Source organism: Scyliorhinus canicula, chromosome 14 (genome assembly GCF_902713615.1).
Source record: "Scyliorhinus canicula chromosome 14, sScyCan1.1, whole genome shotgun sequence".
Classification (NCBI taxonomy): domain Eukaryota; kingdom Metazoa; phylum Chordata; class Chondrichthyes; order Carcharhiniformes; family Scyliorhinidae; genus Scyliorhinus; species Scyliorhinus canicula.
The window spans coordinates 123216048-123243374 of record NC_052159.1 but is presented as its reverse complement, the minus strand read 5'-3'; the positions used below and the strand labels follow the sequence as shown (position 1 = coordinate 123243374).

Below are 27327 nucleotides of genomic sequence, written 5' to 3'. Positions count from 1 at the left end.
GTATAAAAGAACTTAAGACCCCATTAAAAACCCAGTAGTGTCCCATTCAGTTTTGTGAAAAAATTTTTAAAGGTTTTTACAGCAAGATTGATGCTTTAGAAGTGGAAGCTCGTGCTATTTCAAGTGATTTCAAAAGATTTCCATCTGTGGGGAATTTAGCAACATGTCCTGTGAAGTGATACAGAATCATTGACAGCAACTACTGGATGTTCATGTGTAATTGCGCATGTGCAGATGCCAGAAGTTGCTGTCAGTTACACAATGGTAATGCTGCCTGTTTTTTTGTTATTACAATCGCAAAATTTGGTCCGATGTTTTTGTATTTTTATGTGGCACAAGAAAATACAATTGATGAAAGCCCGTACCAGCCTCCCCGGACAGGTGCCGGAATGTGGCGACTAGGGGCTTTTCACAGCAACTTCACTGAAGCCTACTCGCGACAATAAGCGATTTTCACTTCAAATAGTCAAAAGATGCAAAAGCGCCACAAAGCATTCATTTTACAAAGTTAATTTCTTGTTTCCACCCATTGTGACAACCCTGGCCTGCTTTAAGCGGGCTGTTGCCTATGGCTTTTCTATCTGGGCCATATGAGGCTAAATTCTTAGGATAAGTGAGGACCTGGAAAATCTACCCACACACCCTAAATGATATGAAAGAAAGATTCTTAAAAATATACTAATTTCTTAAAATTATTTTGAAAATTTCTGGTTCATCAGAACTCAAAGTAGTACATTGATTTAAAATATAATACAGTAAACTAAGTATTCTACTATATATGTAAAGCACTAAATATTAAAATAATTGTTATTCTTATCCAATAACAGTGTAACTAAAAATTATATTATTAGACTTTACTTGGTTAAATATAAAATATATTAAATTTTGTTCCCAATCTCATGGTGTGAGCACTGTTGACGAGGCAAGCATTTATTGTCCAAATGGGCAAAACTGGCTGAGTTGCATTTACTGTTCTTCTCTATTGGTCCAAATAACAGTCAAGAGCTAACCGTGCAGTGTGGATTGGACACAATCGCACACAAAGGATGGCAAGTTTTCTTCCCCGAAGAACATTATTTATCCAGTTGCTTTGTATTAGAAGCACAAAGGGACTTGGGAATCCTTGTTTACGATTCTCTTAAGGTTAACGTGCAGGTTCAGTCAGCAGTTAGGAAGGCAAATGCAATGTTAGCATTCATGTCGAGAGGGCCAGAATATAAGAGCAGGGATGTATTTATGAGGCTTTCTAAGGCTCTGGACAGACCCCATTTGGAGTATTGTGAGCAGTTTTGGAAGTATCTAAGGAAGGAAGTGCAGGACTTGGAAAGGGTCCACAGGAGGTTCACAAGAATGATCCCTGGAATGAAGAGCTTGTCGTATGAGGAACGGTTGAGGACTCTGGGTCTGTACTCGTTGGAGTTCAGAAGGGCGAGGGGGGATCTTATTGTTTGAAACTTACAGGATACAGCGAGGCCTAGATAGAGTGGATGTGGAGAAAATATTTCCACTTGTAGGAAAATCTAGAACCAGAGGATACAATCTCAGACTAAAGGGACGATCCTTTCAAGCAGAGATGAGGAGGAATTTCTTCAGCCGGAGGGTGGTGAATCTGTGGAACACTTTGCCGTAGAAGACTGTGGAGGCCAAATCACTGAATATCTTTAAGACAGAGATAGATAGGTTCGTGATTGGGAAGTGGATCAGGGGTTATGGGGAGAAGGCATGATTGAATGGCGGAGCAGACTCGATGGGCCGAGTGGCCTACTTCTGCTCCTATGTCTTATGGTATGACAATCCAGCAGCTTCATGATTATTTCATCTGATGCCAGCCTGCAAATCACCTGATTTTTAATGAATGTAATTCCCCACTTTCCACAGTAGGATTTGAAATCATAGATTATCATAGAATTTACAGTGCAGAAGGCGGTCATTCGGCCTATCGAGTCTGCACTGGCTCTTGGAAAGAGCACCCTACCCAAGGTCAACACCTCCACCCTATCCCCATAACCCAGTAACCCCACCTAACACTAAGGGCAATTTTGGACACTAAGGGCAATTTATCATGGCTAATCCACCTAACATGCACATCTTTGTGACTGTGGGAGGAAACCGGAGCACCCGGAGGAAACCCACGCACACACGGGGAGGATGTGCAGACTCCGCACAGACAGTGACCCAAGCCGGAATCGAACCTGGGACCCTGGAGCTGTGAAGCGATTGTGCTATCCACAATGCTACCGTGCTGCCCACTCTGGAAATCTCTGGAATGCCAATACAGTACCATAATGATTAGGCTCCTGCACCTTTACAAAGCTCACTTATCACATTTGCAATGACGATTTTGCATATAAGGGCCCGCCAATGCTAATTGGTACTGGAGAAAATTATTCCCAAAATAGTATATTTTTAAAAAGACATAATTCAGACATAATTTAGCCAGGTCATGCCCTTGTTACACATATAACCGTAATAAATTCATTTCAAGTATCAACATATTAACAATTAAAAAGTAGAGTTCGTCTGTGTTAGTTATTCCTTTGCCCTTCTGTAACACACAAAAATATCCACTTGAAGCTCCAGGTGAGGTAGAGTTGCTGTGATCTGTGTAAAACTACAATCATTGGCATCTTTCATAAAGTGCTGATGATGGAAAAGGAGTTAGTGCTGTTTCTGCATTTGGCCAGTTGTAGAAGTTTTCTTGATACCATTCAACTAATGGTGAAATAAACAAAGAAACAGTTAAGTTATTGAGAAGAGTTTAAAAAAAACGATAATTGTCGCTGCAGAATGTTATTACCTATTCAAGAAAGCAAACTGCAAAACTGAATTTAAGCCATCATAACAGATTGTTCTTTGAGACCTGAAAATGTTTTCCACTAATTTTCGCTCTTAAAGTATATCCAGAAATATAAATGTAATCATAATTCCTTCACTTTCACCACCAGCACGTGTTAAAATTTAATATAGCAATTATTTTTTGAGATATTATGAGTGAAATATTTAATTAAGCACTTCAATTTTGCCATACTTTTCTCTCCCTCCTTACTTTTAAAAAGTCAAAAACATTTTAGTTACTTGTTTCCCTGTTTCTTGAGTTCCGCTGAACAGTTTGGGGATTCAGCCAGCACGGTAGCATTGTGGATAGCACAATTGCTTCACAGCTCCAGGGTCCCAAGTTCGATATCGACTTGGGTCACTATCTGTGTGGAGTCTGCACATCCTCCCCGTGTGTGCGTGGGTTTCCTCCAGGTACTCCGGTTTCCTCCCACAGTCCAAAGATGTGCAGGTTGGGTGGATTGGTCATGATAAATTGCCCTTAATGTCCAAAATTCTATGATTAACCTAGGACAAAAGTTCGGCACAACATCGTGGGCCGAAGGGCCTGATCTGTGCTGCATTTCTCTATCTATCTATCACTGAAATAAAATTAACCTCCAACTGTTGAAGAATGAACCCGAGGGTCCACATTTTTGCAGATGAGACTGGAAGGTTGAGTTGGGAAACTTTAAAAATCAAAATACCTATCTTGTGGCTTTGCCATATTTCCATCTAGGAAGGTGCGGGATGAATCAGGGCTACGGCTTCCGGAGACAGGACTGAGGCAGGCAGATGGCCAGACTCATGGGCTGGGAGGCTCGCCTCTGTTTACTGAGAAATTGGCCCAGTTTTAATGATCAATGTCAGGCGCTCAGTCCTCACGTGCCACTCCTTGCCAATACCATCCATACCCCATGTATTCTCATTGCCATTCAGTGTATCCATTGTGGACAGACCTCAAGATATCCTAGAAAAAAACTTTAAAAAATAAAAATTCTAACTGCTAAATTCAGCTGTCATATTCAAAGATGCTTCATACCGAAAACAACTCTTATCCATAAAACAGATTCCAAAATGGAAATCTCCATCAGCAGTTAATCAGTCTGACAAAAAATACTTATCCACTTACATCATAGACAGATAATTCTTTAATAACCTCTTAAACCTATCAAAATGTGAACACCATTCTCCTAATCAGTTAATTAATTCTGGAGCATTTGATACTGAATCATATTACCATCCCAGACCAGACCCCAACAATGGCTAGGACACACAACCGAAACCCAGATCAGACCCGAACAATGGCTGGGACACACGACCGAAACCCAGACCAGACCCGAACAATGGCTGGGACACTGGACCAAAATCCAGACCAGACCCCAACAATGGCTGGGACACATGACCGAAACCCAGACCAGACCCCAACAATGGCTGGGACACTGGACCGAAACCCAGACCAGACCCCAACAATGGCTGGGACACTGGACCGAAACCCAGACAAGACCCCAACAATGGCTAGGACAATAGACCGAAACCCAGACCAGACCCCAACAATGGCTAGGACACTGGACCGAAACCCAGACAAGACCCCAACAATGGCTAGGACACTGGACCGAAACCCAGACAAGACCCCAACAATGACTAGGACAATGGACCGAAATCCAGACCAGACCCCAACAATGGCTGGGACACACGACCGAAACCCAGACCAGACCCCAACAATGGCTGGGACACAGGACCGAAACCCAGACCAGACCCCAACAATGACTAGGACAATGGACCGAAACCCAGACCAGACCCCAACAATGGCTAGGACACAGGACCGAAACCCGGACCAGACCCCAACAATGACTAGGACAATGGACCGAAACCCAGACCAGACCCAACAATGGCTAGGACACTGGACCGAAACCCAGACAAGACCCCAACAATGGCTAGGACACTGGACCGAAACCCAGACCAGACCCCAACAATGGCTAGGATACTGGACCGAAATCCAGACCAGACCCCAACAATGGCTGGGACACTGGACCGAAACCCAGACCAGACCCCAACAATGGCTGGAACACTGGACCAAAATCCAGACCAGACCCCAACAATGGCTAGGACACACGACCGAAACCCAGACCAGACCCCAACAATGGCTGGGACACACTGGACCGAAACCCAGATCAGACCCCAGCAATGGCTAGGACACACGACCGAAACCCAGACCAGATCCCAACAATGGCTAGGATACTGGACCGAAACCCAGACCAAACCCCAACAATGGCTGGGACACTGGACCGAAAACCAGACCAGACCCCACCAATGGCTGGGACACTGGAACGAAACCCAGACCAGACCCCAACAATGGCTAGGATACTGGACCGAAGCCCAGACCAGACCCCAATAATGTCTAGGATACTGGACCGAAACCCAGACCAGACCCCAACAATGGCTAGGATACTGGACCGAAACCCAGATCAGACCCCAACAATGGCTGGGACACTGGACCGAAACCCAGACCAGACCCCAACAATGGCTAGGACACATGACCGAAACCCAGACCAGACCCCAACAATGGCTAGGGCACATGACCGAAACCCAGACCAGACCCCAACAATGTCTGGGACACTGGACCAAACCCAGACCAGACCCCACCAATGGCTGGGACACTGGAACGAAACCCAGACCAGACCCCAACAATGGCTAGGATACTGGACCGAAGCCCAGACCAGACCCCAATAATGTCTAGGATACTGGACCGAAACCCAGACCAGACCCCAACAATGGCTAGGATACTGGACCGAAACCCAGACCAGACCCCAACAATGGCTGGGACACTGGACCGAAACCCAGACCAGACCCCAACAATGGCTAGGACACATGACCGAAACCCAGACCAGACCCCAACAATGGCTAGGACACACGACCGAAACCCAGACCAGACCCCAACAATGGCTAGGACACTGGACCGAAACCCAGATCAGACCCCAACAATGGCTAGGACACTGGACCGAAACCCAGACCAGACCCCAACAATGGCTAGGATACTGGACCGAAACCCAGACCAGACCCCAACAATGGCTAGGATACTGGACCGAAACCCAGACCAGACCCCAACAATGGCTAGGACACTGGACCGAAACCCAGATCAGACCCCAACAATGGCTGGGACACACGACCGAAACCCAGATCAGAAATATGGCCAGAATTCTGGTCACCTCACTATAGGAAGGATGTGGAAGCATTGGAAAGGGTGCAAAGGAGATTCACCAGGATGCTGCCTGGTTTGGAGGGTAGGTCTTATGAGGAAAGGTTGAGGGAGCAGGGGCTTTTGTCTTTGGAGCGGAGGAGGATGAGAGGAGACTTAATGGAGGTTTATAAGATGATGAGGGGGATAGATAGAGTGGACGTTCAGAGACTATTTCCTCGGGTCGATGCAGTTGTTACAAGGGTGCATAACTATAAGATTCAGGGTGGGAGATATAGGAGGGATGTCGAGGTAGGTTCTTTACTCAGAGAGTGGTTAGGGTGTGGAATGGACTGCCTGCTGTGATAGTGGAGTCGGACACTTTAGGAACTTTCAAGTGGTTATTGGATAGGCACATGGAGCACCCCAGAATGACAGGTTTCGGACATGGCTCGGCACAACATCGAGGGCCGAAAGGCCAGTTCTGTGCAGTACTGTTCTATGTTATAAGACCCCAGCAATGGCTAGGACACACGACCGAAACCCAGACCAGACCCCAACAATGGCTAGGACACAGGACCGAAACCCGGACCAGACCCCAACAATGGCTAGGACACTGGACCGAAACCCAGACCAGACCCCAACAATGGTTCGGGCACTGGACCGAAACCCAGACCAGACCCCAACAATGGCTAGGATACTGGACCAAAACCCAGACCAGACCCCAACAATGGCTGGGACACATGACCGAAACCCAGACCAGACCCCAACAATGTCTGGGACACTGGACCAAAACCCAGACCAGACCCCAACAATGGCTGGGACACTGGACCGAAACCCAGACCAGACCCCAATAATGGCTGGGACACATGACCGAAACCCAGACCAGACCCCAACAATGGCTGGGACACTGGACCGAAACCCAGACCAGACCCCAACAATGGCTAGGACACATGACCGAAACCCAGACCAGACCCCAACAATGGCTGGGACACTGGACGAAAACCCAGACCAGACCCAAACAATGTCTGGGACACTGGACCAAAACCCAGACCAGACCCCAACAATGAAGAAATAGCGGAAGCGTTGGTTGAGATCTTTCAAAAATCACTGGAGTCAGGGAAAGTCCCGGACGATTGGAAGATCGCTGTTGTAACCCCCTTATTCAAGAAAGGGTCAAGACAAAAGATGGAAAATTATAGGCCAATTAGCCTAACGTCGGTTGTTGGTAAAATTCTAGAATCGATCGTTAAGGATGAGATTTCTAAATTCTTGGAAGAGCAGGGTCGGATTAGAAAAAGTCAACATGGATTTAGTAAGGGGAGGTCGTGCCTGACGAACCTGTTAGAATTCTTTGAGGAGGTGACAAGTAGGTTAGACCAGGGAAACCCAGTGGATGTGGTCTATCTGGATTTCCAAAAGGCCTTTGATAAGGTGCCACACAGGAGGCTGCTGAGTAAGGTGAGGGCCCATGGTGTTCGAGGTGAGCTACTGGCATGGGTTGAGGATTGGCTGTCTGACAGAAGGCAGAGAGTTGGGATAAAAGGTTCTTTTTCGGAATGGCAGCCGGTGACCAGCGGTGTCCCACAGGGTTCAGTGTTGGGGCCGCAGCTGTTCACCATATATATTAATGATCTGGATGAAGGGACTGGGGGCATTCTAGCAAAGTTTGCCGATGATACGAAGTTAGGTGGTCAGGCAGGTAGTGCTGAGGAAGTGGGGAGGCTGCAGAAGGATCTAGACAGTTTGGGAGAGTGGTGCAGGAAATGGCTGATGCAATTCAACGTGAGAAAATGAAAGGTCTTGCACTTTGGAAAAAAGAATCCAAGCATAGACTACTTTCTAAACGGTGAGAAAATTCATAATGCCAAAGTACAAAGGGATCTGGGAGTGCTAGTCGAGGATTCCCTAAAGGTAAACATGCAGGTTGAATCTGTGATTAAGAAAGCGAATGCAATGTTGTCATTTATCTCAAGAGGGTTGGAATATAAAAGCAGCAATGTGCTACTGAGCCTTTATAAGGCTCTGGTTAGGCCCCATTTGGAGTACTGTGTCCAGTTTTGGGCCCCACATCTCAGGAAGGACATACTGGCACTGTAGCGTGTCCAGCGGAGATTCACACGGATGATCCCTGGAATGGCGGGTCTAACATATGATGAACGGCTGAGGATCCTGGGATTGTATTCATTGGAGTTTAGAAGGTTAAGGGGAGATCTAATAGAAACTTACAAGATAATACATGGCTTAGAAAGGGTGGACGCAAAGAAACTGTTTCCGTTAGGCGAGGAGACGAGGACCCGTGGGCACAGCCTTAGAATTAGAGGGGGTAAATTCAGAACAGAAATGCGGAGACATTTCTTCAGCCAGAGAGTGGTGGGCCTGTGGAATTCATTGCCGCGGAGTGCAGTGGAGGCCGGGACGCTAAATGGCTTCAAGGCAGAGATAGATAAATTCTTGATGTCGCGAGGAATTAAGGGCTATGGGGAGAATGCTGGTAGGTGGAGTTGAAATGCCCATCAGCCATGATTGAATGGCGGAGTGGACTCGATGGGCCGAATGGCCTTACTTCCACTCCTATGTCTTATGGCTGGGACACTGGACCGAAACCCAGACCAGACCCCAACAATGGCTGGGACACTGGACCAAAACCCAGACCAGACCCCAACAATGGCTAGGACACATGACCGAAACCCAGACCAGACCCCAACGATGGCTGGGACACTGGACGAAAACCCAGACCAGACCCCAACAATGGTTGGGATACTGGACCGAAACCCAGACCAGACCCCAACAATGGCTGGGACACATGACCGAAACCCAGACCAGACCCCAACAATGGCTGGGACACTGGACCAAAACCCAGACCAGACTCCAACAATGGCTAGGACACATGACCGAAACCCAGACCAGACCCCAACAATGGCTGGGACACTGGACCAAAACCCCAATATTTTAGTTTATTTGTGAGACCGTGCGGAAAGAATGATTCCATCCAGGCGTGTTTGCAAGAATAAATAGGGTGTTGGTATTTTTAAATCAAAACTTTATTATGAATCCAATATTAACTTCTTCAACTTCACTCCCGAGAAGACAAACACTACTACTCAATTTCCCTTTAAACAACAAGAAGAGAAACATCCAGCTCTCAATCTATCTTACTGTGGGATAATTGTGTCAGCGTCAGGCAGATCAGAATTGAACTTCTCTCTCCAAAACGTTGAAAAAAATAACTGCCTCGTTGGCTTTTCAAAATGTCTCACTCCGTTTCTTGGCTCCACCCAGCAATACCCGAATCTCCCCAAGCTAAAATAAATTATATTTGCAGACTGCAAAGCACATGAACTTTCCACAGACCTCCCCAGTCAAACCACAGTCCATTGATCCAGACTGAAAACATACTCGTTTGTCAATTTCACCTTCTGGCTTCTAAAATCACCCAGGCCCTGCAAAACAGAATTATTTAAAAAAAAGCAGTCAAACAAAATCTAACTCCAAGCTTTTAACCCTTAAATTGCACAACCCCTCAGTATCCAATATCCCTAAAGTCTTCAGGTCATCACAGCATGCAGCGCCGGCACTAGGGTTGCTGGCGCCCCGGGCGGGGCCGAGGGGGGGGAGCCAGGGGGGCCGAGGGAGGGGGGGGGCGGGGCCGGGGGCCGAGGGAGCGGGGCGGATGGTAGGGGGACGGAGGGGGCGGACGGAGGGGGCGGAAGGGGCCACCCTGGGGGAGGGCGGCCACCGCGCATGCGCTGGTTGGCACCAGCCCAACTGCGCATGCGCGGGACCCGAGTCTCTGGCGCCCCCCAGCACATGGCGCCCCGGGCGACTGCCCGAGTTGCCGGTACCTTGGGCCGGCCCTGACAGCATGTATGCATAGTAACCACAACTAGCTAAAAGAATCACGGGAAATGTCAACAATGGAGCCCAATTAATCTGAAATACCATATGGTCTTTTCTTTAAGCTACGCCTGTTGTTTGAATTCCATTTCAAAGCAGATTGATGGTCAATCAATGGAGTGCAGAATGTGTTTAGATTTCTTTTCAGATTCGACAACAGGGCCATTTTATTCAAAGCTAAAATCATTGGGCATTTAAATCTCAGGCCAAAACATAATACTGAGAGTTCCCCCGCATATTGTCTACAGTTCGGATTGCAATTTGGCACTTCCTCCATTAGGAAAAGTACTGTAATGAATTTAAATGTTGTAAAAGTGGTGAATGTAGCGGTCAACTTACATTCATAAGAGAGAGGCCTATACTGCAGTGAAAACATATAACGCCGATGTTTCAAGGTGATATCACAGTTCAGAAAGTGACTTGGGATCAATGGGAACTGCTGATCAACGGGAACCGCTGATCAACAGTATCACAGTGAGGCAGTCTGGGACCGGTGTCCTGCCGCAGTCAGCATCGCAGTGAAGGCGCCTGGAAATTGTGTCCTGCCAAGTCACACACTATCTCAATTTGGAACTATATCACCTCTCCTTCACTGTCGCTGGGTCATAACCGTGGAACTCCTTCCCTGAGTTCACTGCGGATGTACCTGCGCCATGTGACTGCAACCGTTCAAAAAAAATGCCTCACTATCTTCTCAAGGGAAATTCGGAATGGGCAGGAATGCTGACCTTACTAGTTATGCATTCATTCCATGAAGAAAAAAATGGCATTCAGATTGTCTGTATATATCACTAAAAACATTCTCTGTGCAATAAAGGATGCAACACTAGATACGTACATGAAGCTAAAATAAAAAGATAATTGGGGTCAATTAATAGGTAGTGTAATTATTGCAATTGTTCAGCACAAATTTCGAGCAGTTGAAAAATATTCTAAAGAATAACCATACTTGTTTTTCTAATTCCTTCCTCCCATGCTACTTTGGGTTTCCAACCAAGTCTGTGCAGTTTTTTTGAATTCATTGGATAATTCAAATCATTGGAAGGCCTAGGGAACAAAACGTAAATTTTAAAATAGCATTAAGATATTTGACTGGAGTACAGTATCCTATATTCAGTCACATTCCTGAATTGAATCAGATTACCTGATTAAATCATATAATCTGATTCATATCATATAAAAAGGTTTACCCAAGATGCTTTACTCCAACAAACTGGATCAATACAAGAAATATTCTATGACTACAGCCAGTGGCATGTGGCATGTAGTTCCATAATTTATGGCCAGTAACTTCCTCTCCAGCCAGCAACTTAAGTTGCTGGTGCGCCACACAAGACAACCCGGAAATGCGGGCGTACCGGCATGAGCGGCGGAAGCCCATGGCGTTTAAACCCCTGGTATTTGTTTTGATGGCTTGAAGCCCTGCGCTACACTGGAGCTGCTGAATGAAAATCCAGCTACACACGTTAACTTGGACCACTTACCCGGAGTTTAGGTGAGTTTTTACACCTTTTTATTTACACTGAAAATGATAGGTCTAGCAGAGGCAGGAGATATTTTCTGGTAGGTTAATGTTTTATATTATTAGTGTTCAGCATTTATAAATACGTTTAAAATACAAATAAAATGAAAAGATATATTTTTAATTTTGTTAACCTTTGGTTTGTCATGAGGCTGTCAATTCCATTAAAAGGGTACTTTACTGTATAAAGTGAGTTTGAAGTTACAGAAGTAAAGAATAATGTTCTTTAAATTTTGATTTGTCATGTGGATGTTAATTCCATTAAAGGAACTATAATGGATAGAATGCGGTAATCACTTTCCAACGAGTATGACTGTGCACCTAAGATACTCAGTGTTACTGGTCATGGGTTCTGTGGGTCCGCGGCTGATGACCCCGATCCTAGAGCCGCATCTCCAATCACTCACTTGGCTGGAGTTTCTGAAAGGTGGCACAGTGCTTGGACAAAAAGTCTCGGGTATTCCTTTCTCAGACTCCTTTTCTGAGTCTCCTCTTGTTGTCTGGTGTTCTCGAAGAATTGTGACCCTTCAATCAGGAGGTTCCTCCAAGTCGGTTTCTTCTGAGCAAAGGTCTCCCAGGTATTGACGTCTATGTTCTTGAGATAAGCCTACAAGGTGTCTTTGAAGAGCTTCCTTTGTCCCCCACTTGTTCGGGATCCTTCCTTAAGCTGGGTGAAGATTTACTTTGGCTGTCGGGACTCTGACATCCGAAGCATATGGACGGCCCAGCGGAGTTGGTTTTGGATGATCATGGCCTCAATAATGGTGCTATTGACTGCTTCAAGGACACTAATGATAGCATACCTGTCCTCCAGCTGATTCAGACACTGAAGTGCAGTTCTGGATTTTGCAATGTATTTCAAGCTGAGTTGTTTACGCATCTCTCTGGTGTAATGTTCATCCTTAGAAGTCTCAGTATGACTTCAAGTGATGTAACAAAGTTAATGCCTTTGTTGATGTGTGCAAGCTTCCGTAAGATATGTGAACTATCTCTCTGACAGGTATTATACAATCAATCATCCATCCCTAAGAGGTTACTGTCAAAGGACATCCCAAATTTATGTCAGAGATGTGTGCCATTGGACACTGCCTCAGCAACTGCAGGTTTCAGACATTAAGCCTGTCAATTAACACTTGATATGTCCAAAGCCCTCCCCTTCCTCCGCACCCTCTCTTCCCTCCCTCCTGTCCCCTTCCCCTTTCTCTCCCTCCCTTCTACAATAGACAGAACCATTGTGTTTAGTGAGGAAATATATTTTATGCAAAAAATTAGTAAAAGTTGAGGTAGCTTAGTCATTATTCAGCTGATTAAAGTTGAATGTTAAGTTGAATGTTAATTGGTTTCAAAGATTTGTATTCATAAAAATTATTTTTGTTAATAAATGTTTTACATTAAACTTTACAAGCTTCCACAAATGCCTCTTACTGAAAACATCAGAAGACAACATATTAATTATTTTTTTTAAAAATATATTTTTATTCTCCTTTTTCACATTTTCTACACATCATTTAATTATGAGATAATTAAAAATGAATAAGTAACAAGGCAGAAACATATTTAAGATGGGTACCATGGTGGCACACTAGTTAGCACTGCTGCCTTACAACTGCAGGGACCCGTGTTCAATTCGAACCTTGGGTGAATATGTGGTGTACATTCTTCCCATGTCTGCACGGGTTTCCTAGAATCATGGAATAGAACCGTAGAATTCCTAGTGCAAAAGGAGGCCATTCGGCCCATCAAGTCTGGAACAACCCTCTGAGCAAGTAACCTACCTGAGCCCACTTCCCGGAATGCAGGTAAGTGCGCAGATTTCTCTTTTAAAATTGTCAGTCCATGACTTCCCACCGCTAGCTGGAAGTTATGAGCCAGTGTATGGATTACGATAATAGTTTAATGAACCTGTTTTTACTCGAAAAAAATCAGGGATGCAAAAAAAAAAAGGCTCCAGCACAACGCTTGTTTATCTGAGAAAAATTCTGGTAGGCTAATTCTTAATGGTTTCATTGTAGTAGAATGCATGGTACAGTTAGAACTGAACAACTGACAAAAACTACAATCCACATTTGTGGAATGCTTGAAATATGAAAAAATCAAGATACTCACACAAAATAAAAAAAGGAACTGGAGCCAAGGAAAAGTAGGGTGGGTGATTCTTGGTTGAAGAGAAGTTTTGATGAGTTTTTTTTAAAGAGACAATTGGAGAGATAGAGCAGTTTAGGGACTGAATGAGACAGACTAGCTTGCATGCAGCTGAGGGCTCTGTCACCAATAGTAGTATAAAGTCATCAGGTGCACAAACGTCTAAAGACAAGGGAATGGTGTGTTGAGTGAGGAATATATTGCTGAAGAAGATAGGATGGAGTGATCACAGAGGCAGTGAAAGACATTGATGAAAAGTTTAAATTGTGCAAAGAGAACGCACTTCAGGCAGTAAAGGTAGGACTGATGGATGAGTAGGGCTTGGTGCAGAGTAGAATAAAGTCAGTAAAGATTGGATTTGTAGACTTTCTGGAAGCTGGAGGATGGGAGGTCACCAAAAAAGATTCAGAGCATTTAAATTTGGACAAAGGCATGTTTCAGGTGAGGGGTTGTGGTTAGGGCAGAGGCAGTCATTCTGCAGATATGAATATTTCCGTAAAGCTGGATTGCAGAGTCAAGACTGTATTATGGAGGGACTGTGCTGAGAAATAATAGCCAATTTAAGAGCCTTGGGGGGTGGGGGAGAAAAAATAAGTTGGAAGGCAACCACAAATGAGAGAATAAAGGGAATCACTGAAAAGAAAATGGAAAAAGGAGGTGAAGATAATAAAGGAGATGACATAGGAAAAGCAGTGGGCAGCACAGTAGCATAGTGGTTAGCACAGTTGCTTCATAGCTCCAGGGTCCCAGGTTCGATTCCCGGCTAGGGTCACTGTCTGTGTGGAGTCTGCACGTTCTTTCTGTGTGTGCGTGGGTTTCCTCCGGGTGCTCCGGTTTCCTCCCACAGTCCAAAGGTGTGCATGTTAAGTGGATTGACCATTCTAAATTGCCATTAGTGTCCAAAATAGGTTAAGTGGGGTTACTGGGTTACGGGGATAAAGGGGATAGGGTAGAGGCGTGGGGCTTAAGTAGGGTGTTCCTTCCAAGGGCCAGTGCAGACTCGGTGGGCTGAATGGCCTCCTTCTGCATTGTAGATTCTATGATTCTAAGAATTTCTTTTAAATTGAGAAAATAAAAGGAAAAAAAAATCCTCATGTCCTTGGGATATTCCACAGCACCTCCACAGTGATGTACATCTTGAATTTGGTCACTGTTGTATTTAGACAAATACTTGCACAGAAGACGGCACAGATAGTAATGAGATGGATCATCAAATAATATGTTTTGGTGGTGTTTGTTGAGGAATAGTTTTGGTGAACAGAATTGCCCTGTTATTTAAATAATGCCATGGGTTTTAATACATCCACCTAATCAGGATGTTGCGATCTGAATTTAATCAGTAATTTGAGAGGCACCTCCACAATGCATCACTACCTCAGTATGGTACTGAAGGTCAGTTGAGATCAGATGCTAAACCTCTGGATTTAGAATTGAACCATGGACCTTCTCATGGAGGCAAGAGTGTCAACACCGAGCGAAATGGAAGAGAGTCAAGCTGTTTAAGAGTTAGATTTGATGGGGACAAAAGTCTTAGAGAACCTAGGAGTTAGGGAAACTGGAGGATGTAGCAGAGATAGCTGCTGCCATAGTCTATGGTGATGGTGACGAAGATATTCACAAAGTGCTCTCTGTTTATTCATTGCTGAGGGTGGAAAGGCAGGAACAGAGATTTAAGGAGGCAGTAAAGAAAACCCCAGCTCTCTAAATTGACCCTAGAGTGGGGTAGCAGCTTTGGAGCAAATCAGAAGGTTAGAAGGTATAGAGCTCCTTTTTCGTTGGGCTGCTGAGGAAAGGGGGAGCAGAGAATAGCAATTCAGTTAGTAATACACAACACTTGATAGTTAGAGAAGTAGGTATGACTTCTTATCATCCAGACTGGAAATTCTGGATGCTATTAGCCTAGCAGGTGTTAGGGTAAAGGATGTTGTGGAAAACTGAAGATTATAGAAAGGGCATGGGGCACACCCATGACAATCAATTATATAAGAAAGGAAACAAAAGAGAAGGAACCTTGAAGTCTCACTGCCTTTCTTTTGTCACATTCATGACCTATGGAAGCTTACTCTTAGTCCGAGTTTTCATGCTTCCCTTCTCTGCCGTTCTGCTGTCACAAAATACACGTCCTCTGGTATTTCTATGATCTCATTGCCAACTAAATTTGACCTGCACCATATTCACCATTGTTATTTAATCACTCCTGCCTGCCACCCTTTTTGCTCTTCCCTTGCCCTACTGAAAAGCTGTACATCTCTGCGTTCCCCACTGTGTTCCAAGACGGCTTAGGCACCATCAGAGGGGCGATGGTCTGCATCACCATTGACCAGAATGCCCAGCCAAGATATTTCTGTGCCCAGCCTCTCTCATACATATTATTTTCCAAAGTGAACGCAGAGCCAGACCAACTTGAAGGGTTAACAATAATACGCCCTGTCCAGTTCTCCGACTGGGCGGCACAGTTGTGTTAGCGCTGAAACCCGATGGCTCCATCTGCCTCTGAGGAGATTACAAAATGACGGTCAACCGCTCCTCCTGCCTGGATCGTTACCCAGTCCCTCGCATAGAGGGCCTATATACAAAGCTCAGTGGCGACCGCACGTTTTCCAAATTAAATATGAGCCAATCATACTTGCAGCAGCTTTTGGCCCCAAACTCGAGGAACTCAATACATACCAAGGACTATACGAGTACACCCAGCTTCCCTTTGCGGTTCCTCCGCTTGCACAATCTTCCAGCGGGTAATGGAAGACATCCTGCGCGAACTCCCGTGAGTGCCAACGTCCTAATCACTGGCTCATCGGACAAAGAATGTTTAGAAAATTTGGCTGAGGCCCTCTGGTGATTTGAAGAAGCAGGGGTCCACCTTCGCTGGGAAAAATGTGTTTTTAACACAACCGAGGTTACCTACCGAGGCTATTGTGTAGACCGCCACTGATAGCAACCATGGAGGACAAAGTGCAGGGCATTCGTCAGGCCACGGTGCCACTCAGACCGACTGAACTATGCTCAATTTTGGGCCTCGCCTCAATCTTGACCCTGCCTCCACCGTCTGCTAAATAAGGTCAGCGTTGGGAGTGGTCCCAGGTCCTGGAAACAGCTTCAGTGACTGTGAAGAAACAACTATCCTCGTTCCGCCCACTGACTCATTTCAACCCAAGCAGGCCGCTGTTGTTAATGTGCGATGCTTCACCCTACGGGTCAAGGCCGTCCTCACCCATAGAATGTATGACAGGATAGAGTGTCCCATTGCGTTCGTGTTTCAGACACTGGCCGACGTTGAAAAGAATTACGCACAAATTGTGACGGAAGGCTTTGCAGTGGTATTTGGAGTTTAAAAAATTCCATTAGTAGGTCCACAGACACCCGTTTGTCATCTATAGTGATCATAAGCCCCTATTATATCTTTGTTTAAGGAAGACCGGGTGATTTCCCCCATCGTGTCAGCCAGGTTCAAGCGGTGGGCTCTGTTGTTAGCGGTATACCAGTACATATTGGAACACAGTTCCAGGTCCGATGCTTTGGGCTGCCTCCCCCTCTCCACCAGGCCGCCTGCACAGGCATCGGCTGATAAAATGATAGCCGCAGTCCATTTCATAGATTCTGTGCCAATTACCACGTCACGGATTCGCAGTTGGACTCACAAGGACACGCAGTTGTCCTGGGTGCAACACATAATCCTATATGGGGCCCAACACCACGCCTTGCCAGGGACTTGATGGCGTTGACGAATAAAATTCCCGAGTTGTGCATCGAGAACGGTGTCATACGGTGGGGAACGTGCATGGCGGTGGAGCGCCGCTTACAAGATCTCCACAATGGACATCCAGGAGTATCAAAAATGAAGTTGTTGGACCGCAGCTACACATGGTAGCCAGGAATTGACGCAGATATTGAGAAGATGGCCCACCGTTGCACTCCATCCCAGGAGCCACCAGAAGCTACCACCGGCGGCATCGCTCCACCCATGGGAATGGCCGGGCGGTCCTTGGTCCTGTCTCCACATTGATTTTGCAGGACCATTCCAGGGGGCGTTGTTCCCCATTGTCATAGACGGCCACTGCAAGACTGCTCGAGCCACCTTCGTCAGATTGCGGCAATATGTCAGCACGCAGAGAATACCAGAGGTGCTGATCTCGGATAATGGGACAGCATTTCTAAGGGCGGAGATTGGGGCATTCATGGCCGCCAAACGGGACACGACACGTAAACACCGTCCCGTACCACCTAGCGTCAAATTGTTTGGTGGAATGCGGCGTCCACACTTTTAAAACTGAATGAAGAAGCAGACCTCCGTGTCTTGGGAGATGCGGCTGGCACGGTTCCCTTTTTGTACAGGATCACGTCACACGCCACAATGGGGGTTGTACTGACTGAATTGTTGTGGGTTGTCGCCTGCGAGTTAAGTCCTCCAGACATTGATGGGAAAATTCCGCTTGAAGGCCAGGATTGGGCCGAGGTTGACGCCAAGGTGATGTTCGCCCTTACACACCTTTGCGTAGTAGAACTAGTGGCGTCCAAAACTTGGAGACGGGAGTTCATTTGGACACCAGGGATCGTGTTGGCCCAGACAGGACCTGTCTGCTATCAAGTAAGGACAGAGAACGCAAATCGAACTGGTATGTGGATCACCTCAGAGAGCCCATCCAAGAGATGCTGGGTCCGATTCCAGAGGTTTTGGACCAAAACCCCCTCCAGCTGAACTGACGCCTTCACCCCAGTTGATGCCATGGAGCAACCAATTTTCAGACGTACAGAACGCTGAACTGCCATGCTGAAGAACTAATTCAGAGGTGAACTGGACATATTGCCATTCGCCAGAACCAACTGCAGAGCCTAAAACCACGCTGAGATGCTCTAAGCAGAAGGTCTGCTCCCCAGTTTGGTGCACACCACCAGATGCCACATGTTCGGCCCTCGATGGCCTTACTGGGCTAGGACGTCTAAGGCACCAGTACACACGGCCGCAGACATGGATGTATCTCAGGACTTGGTGGGGCGGGGAGAATGTAACAGGACAATTAGATTGCAGGTGAACCCCTCTGAAATGAGCCCCCGTGGCAATGAGGGGTCTGGGTTTCTCCCTTAACTGGTGGAATCAGACCTCTAGTATAAAGCCCCTGGGAGCAAGTCGGGGAGGGCGACCCTTTGGAAACTGGAGAATGTAATGGTCAGCATGGTTGCTTCACAGGTTCAATTCCCGGCTTGGGTCACTGTCTGTGCAACGTCTGCACGTTCTCCCCGTGTCTGCGTGGGTTTCCTCCGGATGCTCCCGTTTCCTCCCACAAGTCCCAAAAGAAGTGCTGTTAGGTCAATTGGACATTCTGAATTATCCCTCTGTGTGCCCGAACAGGCACCGGAGTGTGGCGACTAGGGGATTTTCACAGTAACTTTATTGCAGTGTTAATGTAAGCCTACTTGTGACACTAATAAAGATTATATTATTATTATATCGTAACTAAACATTACTCTGGTTTTCTAACAGACTGGTGCTAAAGTGTGCTGCTTTAGCTGATTCTACAAGGGGCCAACACTCTGTTGTTACTCTTTTCTTTTTTATATCATTATAGAAGATTTTACTGTCTGTTTTTATATTTCGGACTCGTTTTCTCATGCTTAAATTTCTCCCTCCTTTTTTATTTTGTCGTCCTTTCCTGGTTTCTAAACTTTTCCCAATCTTTTGGCCTCCACTAATATTTGCAGCATTGTCCATCTTTTCTTTCAACTGAATATCATTCTTTATTTCCTTAGTTAGCCACGGAATCATAGAATCAATACAGCACAGCAGGAAGGTCATTTGGCCTATCTTGTCCATGTCAGCTCGAGGACGCTCAAGTGCCCTTTCTAATTTCACCTTCCTGCGCCCGGCCAATTGCCCTGAATCTTACAGCACCCAATGTGCAGATCCAGGTAATTTGTAAAAAGAGTTTAGGATCTCTGCCTCCACCACCAACTCGGACAGCGAATTCCTGACTCCCACTACCCTCTGCGTAAAAAGGTTCTTCCTCGTGTCCCCTCTACACCTTCTGCCAATAATCTTGAATCATCTATGTCCCCTGGTTCTAGAATTCTCCACCAAGGGACACAAATTTATCATTTCCCGTCATAATTTTGTATACCTCAATTAAGTCACCTGTCAGCTTTCTTTGTTCCAAGGAAAATAACCCCAACCTATCCAATCTCTCCTCGTAGCTACACTTTTCTAGCCTTGGCAACATTCTTCTGCACCCTCTCCGGAGCAATGTGGTGACCAGAATTGCACACAATATTCCAGGTGTGGCCTCACCAGCCACAACTTGGAGCTCCACTCTGATGCTCACCCTCTGCAATGTTTGGCTCATCCCCCATCACCGATCAGCAGTATGTGACCTGCGGCTCCGTTGGTCAATCTGTTCAACGGTCAACATGACGTCCACTTGCACTCCCACGATGTGAAGTATGAGTTGGGGGTGGTCAGCAGTCTGTGACTGGAATGGATGCATCTCATGACAATAACAGCTATTGGACACTGAGAGGGAGGCCAGGTCAGGTTTGTCAGCGAGGAATACCAATCGAATGAGGCCAGTCAATACAGCTGACACATGTCAACACTGGAAGAAACCTCCACAGTCATCACTTTGTGTCACCACTCTGTAACCAGGAAGTAAGTGCTTTTGGTATGAATGGAGAAGGAGGTGACTTGGATGTTTGGATAGTGTAATGCAGTGGAACCAGTAAGAAATAGTGTGACATTCTGTGTGTTTGACAAGTTATTTCATCTTGTCTAACGTCATAGTATGTAAAGATTGTACTTTTTTCTATACTTGTTTAAATTTCTAAAGAAATGGGAGAATATTTAAAATAAAGTTTGTGTGCAAATTTAAGAATGCACGTGTTCAACTGAAATTGCTTTAATTTTCAGCAGTAAAAAGTCATAAACTTGGAAAACCTCAGCTATTGGAATTAAAGTTTCAAAATACAAAAAGAATGACGGCCACGACCGGCCTTTAAATACGAATGATGGAGTCTTTCCACCAGAAGCAGCGGCAGAGAGGTTACGCATCCGGCATGTACACTGGCATCACACACCCTGTGCGTCCATGTTTTGGATGCAAAATCACGGAGGAGAGATTCCTCCATTTTGTAGCTGTCAGCAAGCAAGCACCAGGATTGTGTGAAGAACTGAAGATGGATTATTTTTTAATAAGGAACAGAACACCAGAGACACAAACAGGCCAGGACCTCACAACTGAATCTGCAGGAGAGAGCTTCACAGGAGAGTCCACGGCTGACAAAGCAGTGCTGGTGTGAGCTGTATCCAGAGCTCCAGGACCTCTGGTGAGAAGAAACTGAAATCGGGAACAAAGCAGTATAAAGATGATTTCTTGAACTATGGCTTTAATTGTGCCAATGCAAACCATGATGCAAATCCAATGGGCGGAATTCTCCACAGGGGGCCGAATTCGTGAAGGCCGTTGTGAACTCGGCCGAGGTTCACGACGGCCTCGGAGCCCGCTCCCCGCACCTAATTCACCCCCACCCGGGCTAGGAGCGGGCCTCCGTCTTTCCCGGCCGCGACCTCGTCACGCCGAGAATGTGAAGTCATCCGCGCATGCGCGGGTTGCCGGTTCCAACCCGCGCATGCGCGGATGACTTCATCGCGCAGACGGCACGAACCTGCGCATGCGCGGTGGCCGTCTTTTTCCTCAGCCGCCCGGCAAGACGTGGCGGCTTGATCTTGCCGGTCGGCAGAGGGGAAAGAGTGCATCCGTTTTGGACGCTGGCCTGACGATCGGTGGGCACCAATCGCGGGCCTGTCCCCTCCGGAGCACAGTCACGGTGCTCCCGTCCAAATCGGGCCCCTAGATGTCCCAAGCGGGCATCTGGCACCCGTTTCACGAATGCAGTGAGCAGGTGTGGTTGCTGCCGTGGTGAAATGGGCGTGAAGGGCCGGCCGCTCGGCCCATCGGGCTCGGAGAATCGCCGTTCGCCGTGAAAAACGGCGAGCGGCGATTTTTCCGAGCCGGGGGTGGGGGGGGGGGGGGGAGGGAGAGAATCGTTGGGAGCGCCAGGGGGGCGTAAAAAATGTCAGGAGGCCCTCCCACGATTCTCCCACGCCACGTGGGGAGCGGAGAATTCCACCCCATGTGTGTTATATACAGGAAAGAAATGGCAAATGAAAGTTTAAAACCATCAAAACCTCAAAGACATGGAGTGTTCGAGGACAAATTTCTTGACCATTTTCAAAGGATGCAGCGAGAACATCAATCGTCAGCTGAAGTCCTGAGCTTGTTACTTTCCAAACATTACATTTTGGCAAGAAAATAATACTTCACTGATCCTTGTTGGATGCTGCTTTCAACATTCTGTGACTCTGCAACTCTGCATTACTACCCTTTCCAGATAAATCCAGATACCCAAATCCAGATAAATTATATCTATTATATCACCATTGTTTTAGTCTTTCTGTTACCTCTTCAAAGATGAGGCCAGCCAAATTAAAAACTTTCTCTTTCGAAATCCATACTGATTATTCATTATCATAATTCTGTTTTTTCAATGCGATTCTTGTTTCTCCTTTAGTAGGCATTCCATTATTTTTCCTATTACCAACATGGAACTGCCTGGTCTATCGTTTTCTGCATGTCATCCTTCACTACAGCCTAGACGGGCGGCATGGTAGCACAGCGGGTAGCACTATTGCTTCACAGCGCCAGGGTCCCAGGTTTGATTCCTGGCTTGGATCACTATCTGCACGTCCTCCCCGTGTCTGCGTGGGTTTCCACCGGGCGCTCCAGTTTCCTCCCACAAGTCCTGAAAGACGTGCTGTTAGGTGAATTGGCCATTCTGAATTCTCTGCGTGTACCTGAACAGGAGCTGGAATGTGGCGACTAGAGACTTTTCACAGTAACTTCATTGCAATGTAATGTAAGCTGAATTGTGACAATAAATATTATTATGTTGTATTATTTGAATGAACAACACCTTGGATGCTATCATTTCCAAGTAATTTAGTTTCCTGAAAATTTTAGTTGCCTTGCAATAAATATTTTTCATATGCAATTGCCAATGTAGATAAGAAGCTAAAATAAATCAAGCATTACCCTGGAGCTGTGAGGCAACTGTGCCAGCCACTGTGCTACCATGCCAGTGCTCTGATCATGGATGTCTCCAAGAAGGGTTAACGGTGGGGTTCTTGGCAATATGGAGGAGCAGAGAGCTCTTAGGGTCTATGTTCATAGATCTTTTAAAGTTGCCACTCAAGTGGATAGAGCTGTTAAGGAGGCCTATGGTGTGCTCGCGTTCATTAGCAGAGGGATTGAATTTAAGAGCCGTGAGGTGATGATGCAGCTGTACAAAACCTTGGTAAGACCACATTTGGAGTACTGTGTGCAGTTCAGGTCACCTCATTTTAGAAAGGATGTGGAAGCTTTAGAAAAGGTGCAAAGGAGATTTACCAGGATGTTGCCTGGAATGGAGAGTTGGTCTTACGAGGAAAGGTTGAGGGTGCTCGGCCTTTTCTCATTAGAATGGGGAAGGATGAGGGGAGACTTGATAGAGGTTTATTAGATGATCAGGGGAACAGATAGAGTAGACAGTCAGAGACTATTCCCGGCTAGAACAAACCATTACAAGGGGACATAAATTGAAGTTGAATGGTGGAAGATATAGGGGGGATGTCAGAACAAAGGAAATTACAGCACAGGAACAGGCCCTTCGGCCCTCCCAGCCTGCGCCGATCCAGATCCTTTATCTACACCCCCACTCTTGGAAAAAGCTTGTTGCTATCCACCCTGTCCATACCTGTCATAATTTTGTAGACCTCAATCAGGTCCCCCCATAACCTCCGTCTTTCCAACGAAAACAATCCGAATCTCTTCAATCTTTCTTCATAGTTAGCCCCCTCCATACCAGGCAACATCCTGGTGAACCTCCTCTCTAAAGCATCCACATCCTTCTGGAAATGTGGCGACGAGAACTGCACGTAGTATTCCAAATATGGCCTAACCAAAGTCCTATACAACGGTAACATGACCTGCTGACTCTTGTACTCAATACCCCGTCCGATGAAGGCAAGCATGCTTTATGCCTTCTTGACCACTCTATCGACCTGCGTTGCCACCTTCAGGGTACAATGTACCTGAACTCCCAGATCTCTCTGTACATCAATTTTCCCCAGGGCTCTTCCATTGACTGTATAGTCCGCTCTTGAATTGGATAGAGCTAGGTTCTTTACCCAGAGAGTAGTGGGGGCATGGAATGCACTGCCTGTGGAAGTAGTTGAGTCGTAAACATTAGGGACCTTCAAGCGGCTATTGGATAGTTACATGGGTTACGGTAGAATGATGGGGTGTAGATTAACTTGTTTTTAAATCTAGGACAAAAGTTCGGCACAACATTGTGGGCCGAAGGGCCTGTTCTGTGCTGTATTTTCTTTGTCTACATCTGTGCAAGAGATAATGGTTTTCAATTATTAACACTGACCTGTCACTGACGTGTTCAATCCAAAGTTCCAGCTCAGACTCTGAAGCAGTCTCTTTAATCTGTAAATTTAAACTCATGTTTAAAGCAAGCTCAGAAAAATATTATAAACAAAAAGCAAAAACAACATTTGTGGCAAATCTGAGAACAAAAATTGCAGTCCAAAGATGTTCAGGTTAGGTGCATTGGCCATGATCAATGCGTGGGATTTCTGGGATAGGGTCGGGAATTGAGCTAGGTAGAGTACACTTTTGGAGGGTCAATGTAGACTCAAAAGGTTGCCTCCTGCACTGTAAGGATTCTATGCAAACATGCAGCAGTTTAAACAGTAGAACGAACAGATAATTTAACACTTGTGTGAGTTTTGAAGATTTATATTTATATTTATCACTGGAAGCAAGTTTATGTTGTACTATGCGGGAAGGATGAGAACTTGCACCTAAAAAATAAACTTCCTATACTACTTCACTAGTGCAAGGTTAGGTTAACGTTGAAGAACTGGACAATAGATCGCCTGCCCCATCTCAATCAGCATGAGGTATTGGTTACTAAAAGAGACAAAAGTGAAAAATGTCACTTGAGAAATGCAACGTGACTATTCTGTCTGAGCTTCACCTACCAGATGAACTAACTCCTTTGCAAGTTGAATGACAGACATCTCAAAGTTTGTGCCGACATTGTAGACCTCACCAGGTTCACCTTTCTCAAGAATTGTGAGAAAAGCCTCGGCGACATCTGTAGCATAGAGAAAATGACGTGCTTGAACTCCGGTTCCATGAATGCAGCTAACAGGATAGAAATAAAGAAATTAAAGTTAATTCTAAATTAGAATGATACTTTGAATACACTGTAAATCTTGGGATCAAGACATTTTGGGATTTCACAATTTTCTGGCTTATAGAATAATGTTAGAATGCTGAACCACAAGTGTGTGAACCTTATACAAATATTTACATGCCACAACTAGTATTAAGACATGAAAATGGGCATTTTCAAATCAATTTATTTGAAAATATGGGCTGATTCAGGGGTTTAGAATAAAAGTGAGCATCTCTATCTTTTAGAAATGTTCCTTAAGACTTTTAAACCCTTATTCATTCATAGTATATTTGAAAACACTTAGTTATCTCACGTTCTTACCAAATCTGTACCCTCGAGGAAAGTGTTTCCCAAACTATTCTCAAATGTGACTCCACATGTGAACACACAGCACCAGATACACACAATAATCAGCCCCTCCCCACCACAAATTTGTTACCATCCTTCCATCTATGAGAGATGATGGACATGCATCAACTAATCCATTTTGGTGGGTTGCCTTAATTTGGTGCACCTTTGTTAATGGCCAATCATTGAGAGGCAGTTTCTGCCAGTGCTGCACATGAAGCTGCCAAATGACATTGCGGCTTGTTGTTTTTGGCACTGGTGCATGTTGCCAAGCTGCTGTGGCCACTGGTTGTTGTAATAGTGCACACTAACCCACAAGAGAGGTCACTATTCCCTCTTTCACTAGCCAACGACTCTGAGGTGTGACAGTTAATGTTTGGGGCCTTCATGTCATGCTTGCAAGCATCCTTGAAGTGCAGCCTTGGGTTCTCCATCAGTCGCCTGGCACGGCTACCTCATCGTACCGAAGCCCCTTGCATATCTGATTATCTTCCTGTGGATGTGCCTGATCCACTGAAGCCATCTTTGTTTGATTAGTGCCAACACACTTGCCAGCTCTGTCTTTGAGAGGACTGCCACATTTGTGTTATGTCCTGCCAGGATATACTTAGAATGTACCACTGATAGTGAATATGGAAATTATTGATCTTTGTTTCCTGGCAGCTGTAAGTCATCGATGCTTCACACCCATACAAATTGGTGCTGAGAACATAGTCCTAGGAACAAATCAGCTTGGTTATTCTGTGCGAGTTTCACAAAAGGTCAAAAGTGGTAGCTGTTTTCCCTATGTGTATATCAAACTCTACATCAAGGACACCTTGTCTGTCTCTGTTGATTCAAAGAAGCAGTATTTGCTGACACCTTCTATTGGGATTTTATTTAATGTAATCGGGATGGAGATTCAACACTTTGTCCGATGACCATGGTTTTCTTGATGTTTATTGTCAAGGGGCACAGGAAAGACAGTCCATGAATCTTTGTAGCTGGGTTGCTGTGTGGGTGGCTGGTGCAGTATAGTCAGCTCAGAGGATTTCCCTGATCAGGGCGCAATGTGTTTGTGTCTTCACTTCCACATCTGCAGAGAAGGCAAAGGTCATGAGCATGGAGAAGAAACTGCTAAACAGAGTGGGGAATAGGAGCATCTCGACAATAATAACTCCGACGTCAAACGCCTATTCATTGACTACAGCTCTGCCTTCAACGCTATAATCCCAGCCAAACACATATCAAAACTTCAAAACCTAAGACTTGGCTCCTCCCTCTGCAACTGGATCCTCCACCTCCTGACCCATCGACCACAATCAGTCAAGATAAACAACAGAACATCCTCCCCGATAGTCCTCAATACTGGGGCCCCGCAAGGCAGCGCACATATCCCCCTACTACACTCCATATACATACACGACTGTCTGGCAAAATTCGGCTCCAACTCCATCTATAAGTTTGCTGATGACAACCGTAATGGGTCGTTCTCAAACAACAATGAGTCAGAGTACAGGAGGGAGAGAGAACCTAGTGGAGTGGTGCAACAACAACAATCTCTCCCTCAATGTCAGCAAAACCAAGGAGCTGGTCATCGACTACAGGAAGCGAAGTGTCATACACACCCCTGTCTCCGTCAATAGTGCCGAGGTGGAGATGGTTGACAGCTTCAAACTCCTAGATGTGCACGTCACCAACAATCTGTCGTGGTCCACCCATGTCGTGCTCCAATCAAGAAAGCATAACAGTGCCTATACTTCATCAGGAAACTAAGCAAATTTGGTATGCCCACATTGATTCTTAACAATTTTTACGGATGCACCATAGAAAGCATCCTGTGTGGCTGCATCGCAGCTTGGTATGGCAACTGCTCGGCCCAAGACCGTAAACTACAGAGTCGTGAACACAGCCCAGTCCATCATGCAAACCAGTCTTCCACCCATTGACTCTGTCTACACCTCCCGCTGCCTTCGGAAAACAAGCACATAATCAAAGATCCCTCCCATCCGGGTTATTCTCTCTTCCAACGGACAGGAGATACAAAAGTCTAAGAACACGCACAAAAGATGCACTTTTCAAAACACTAATCAAGTGTTTCCCAAACTGGTTCTATGGGACTCCTCCAGGGGTTCCCGCGACAGTCTGGCCCCTTAAATGTTTTTAAAAAGCT

General features: G+C 45.8%; 1 protein-coding gene across 3 annotated transcripts in view; it reads right to left on the bottom strand.

Moving 5' to 3' along the window:
- Positions 1 to 2137: 2137 nt before the first annotated feature.
- Positions 2138 to 27327, bottom strand: part of LOC119977122 (dTDP-D-glucose 4,6-dehydratase-like) — a 69998-nt gene continuing 44808 nt past the window's right edge. The window contains exons 9-13 of one of the 3 annotated variants that reach the window (XR_005463123.1): positions 24628 to 24793; positions 24012 to 24070; positions 10839 to 10936; positions 9347 to 9435; positions 2138 to 2712 (exon numbers count right to left, since the gene is read on the bottom strand). Coding sequence is in view for 2 of the 3 variants with exons in the window: in XM_038817741.1 (XP_038673669.1) it covers positions 2618 to 2712; positions 10839 to 10936; positions 24012 to 24070; positions 24628 to 24793 (418 nt within the window). In the remaining variant the exon portion in view is untranslated. Of the gene's footprint in view, positions 2713 to 8585; positions 9436 to 10838; positions 10937 to 24011; positions 24071 to 24627; positions 24794 to 27327 lie in introns of those variants that run through there. The other 2 variants (XM_038817741.1, XM_038817742.1) reach the window with 2 other exon arrangements.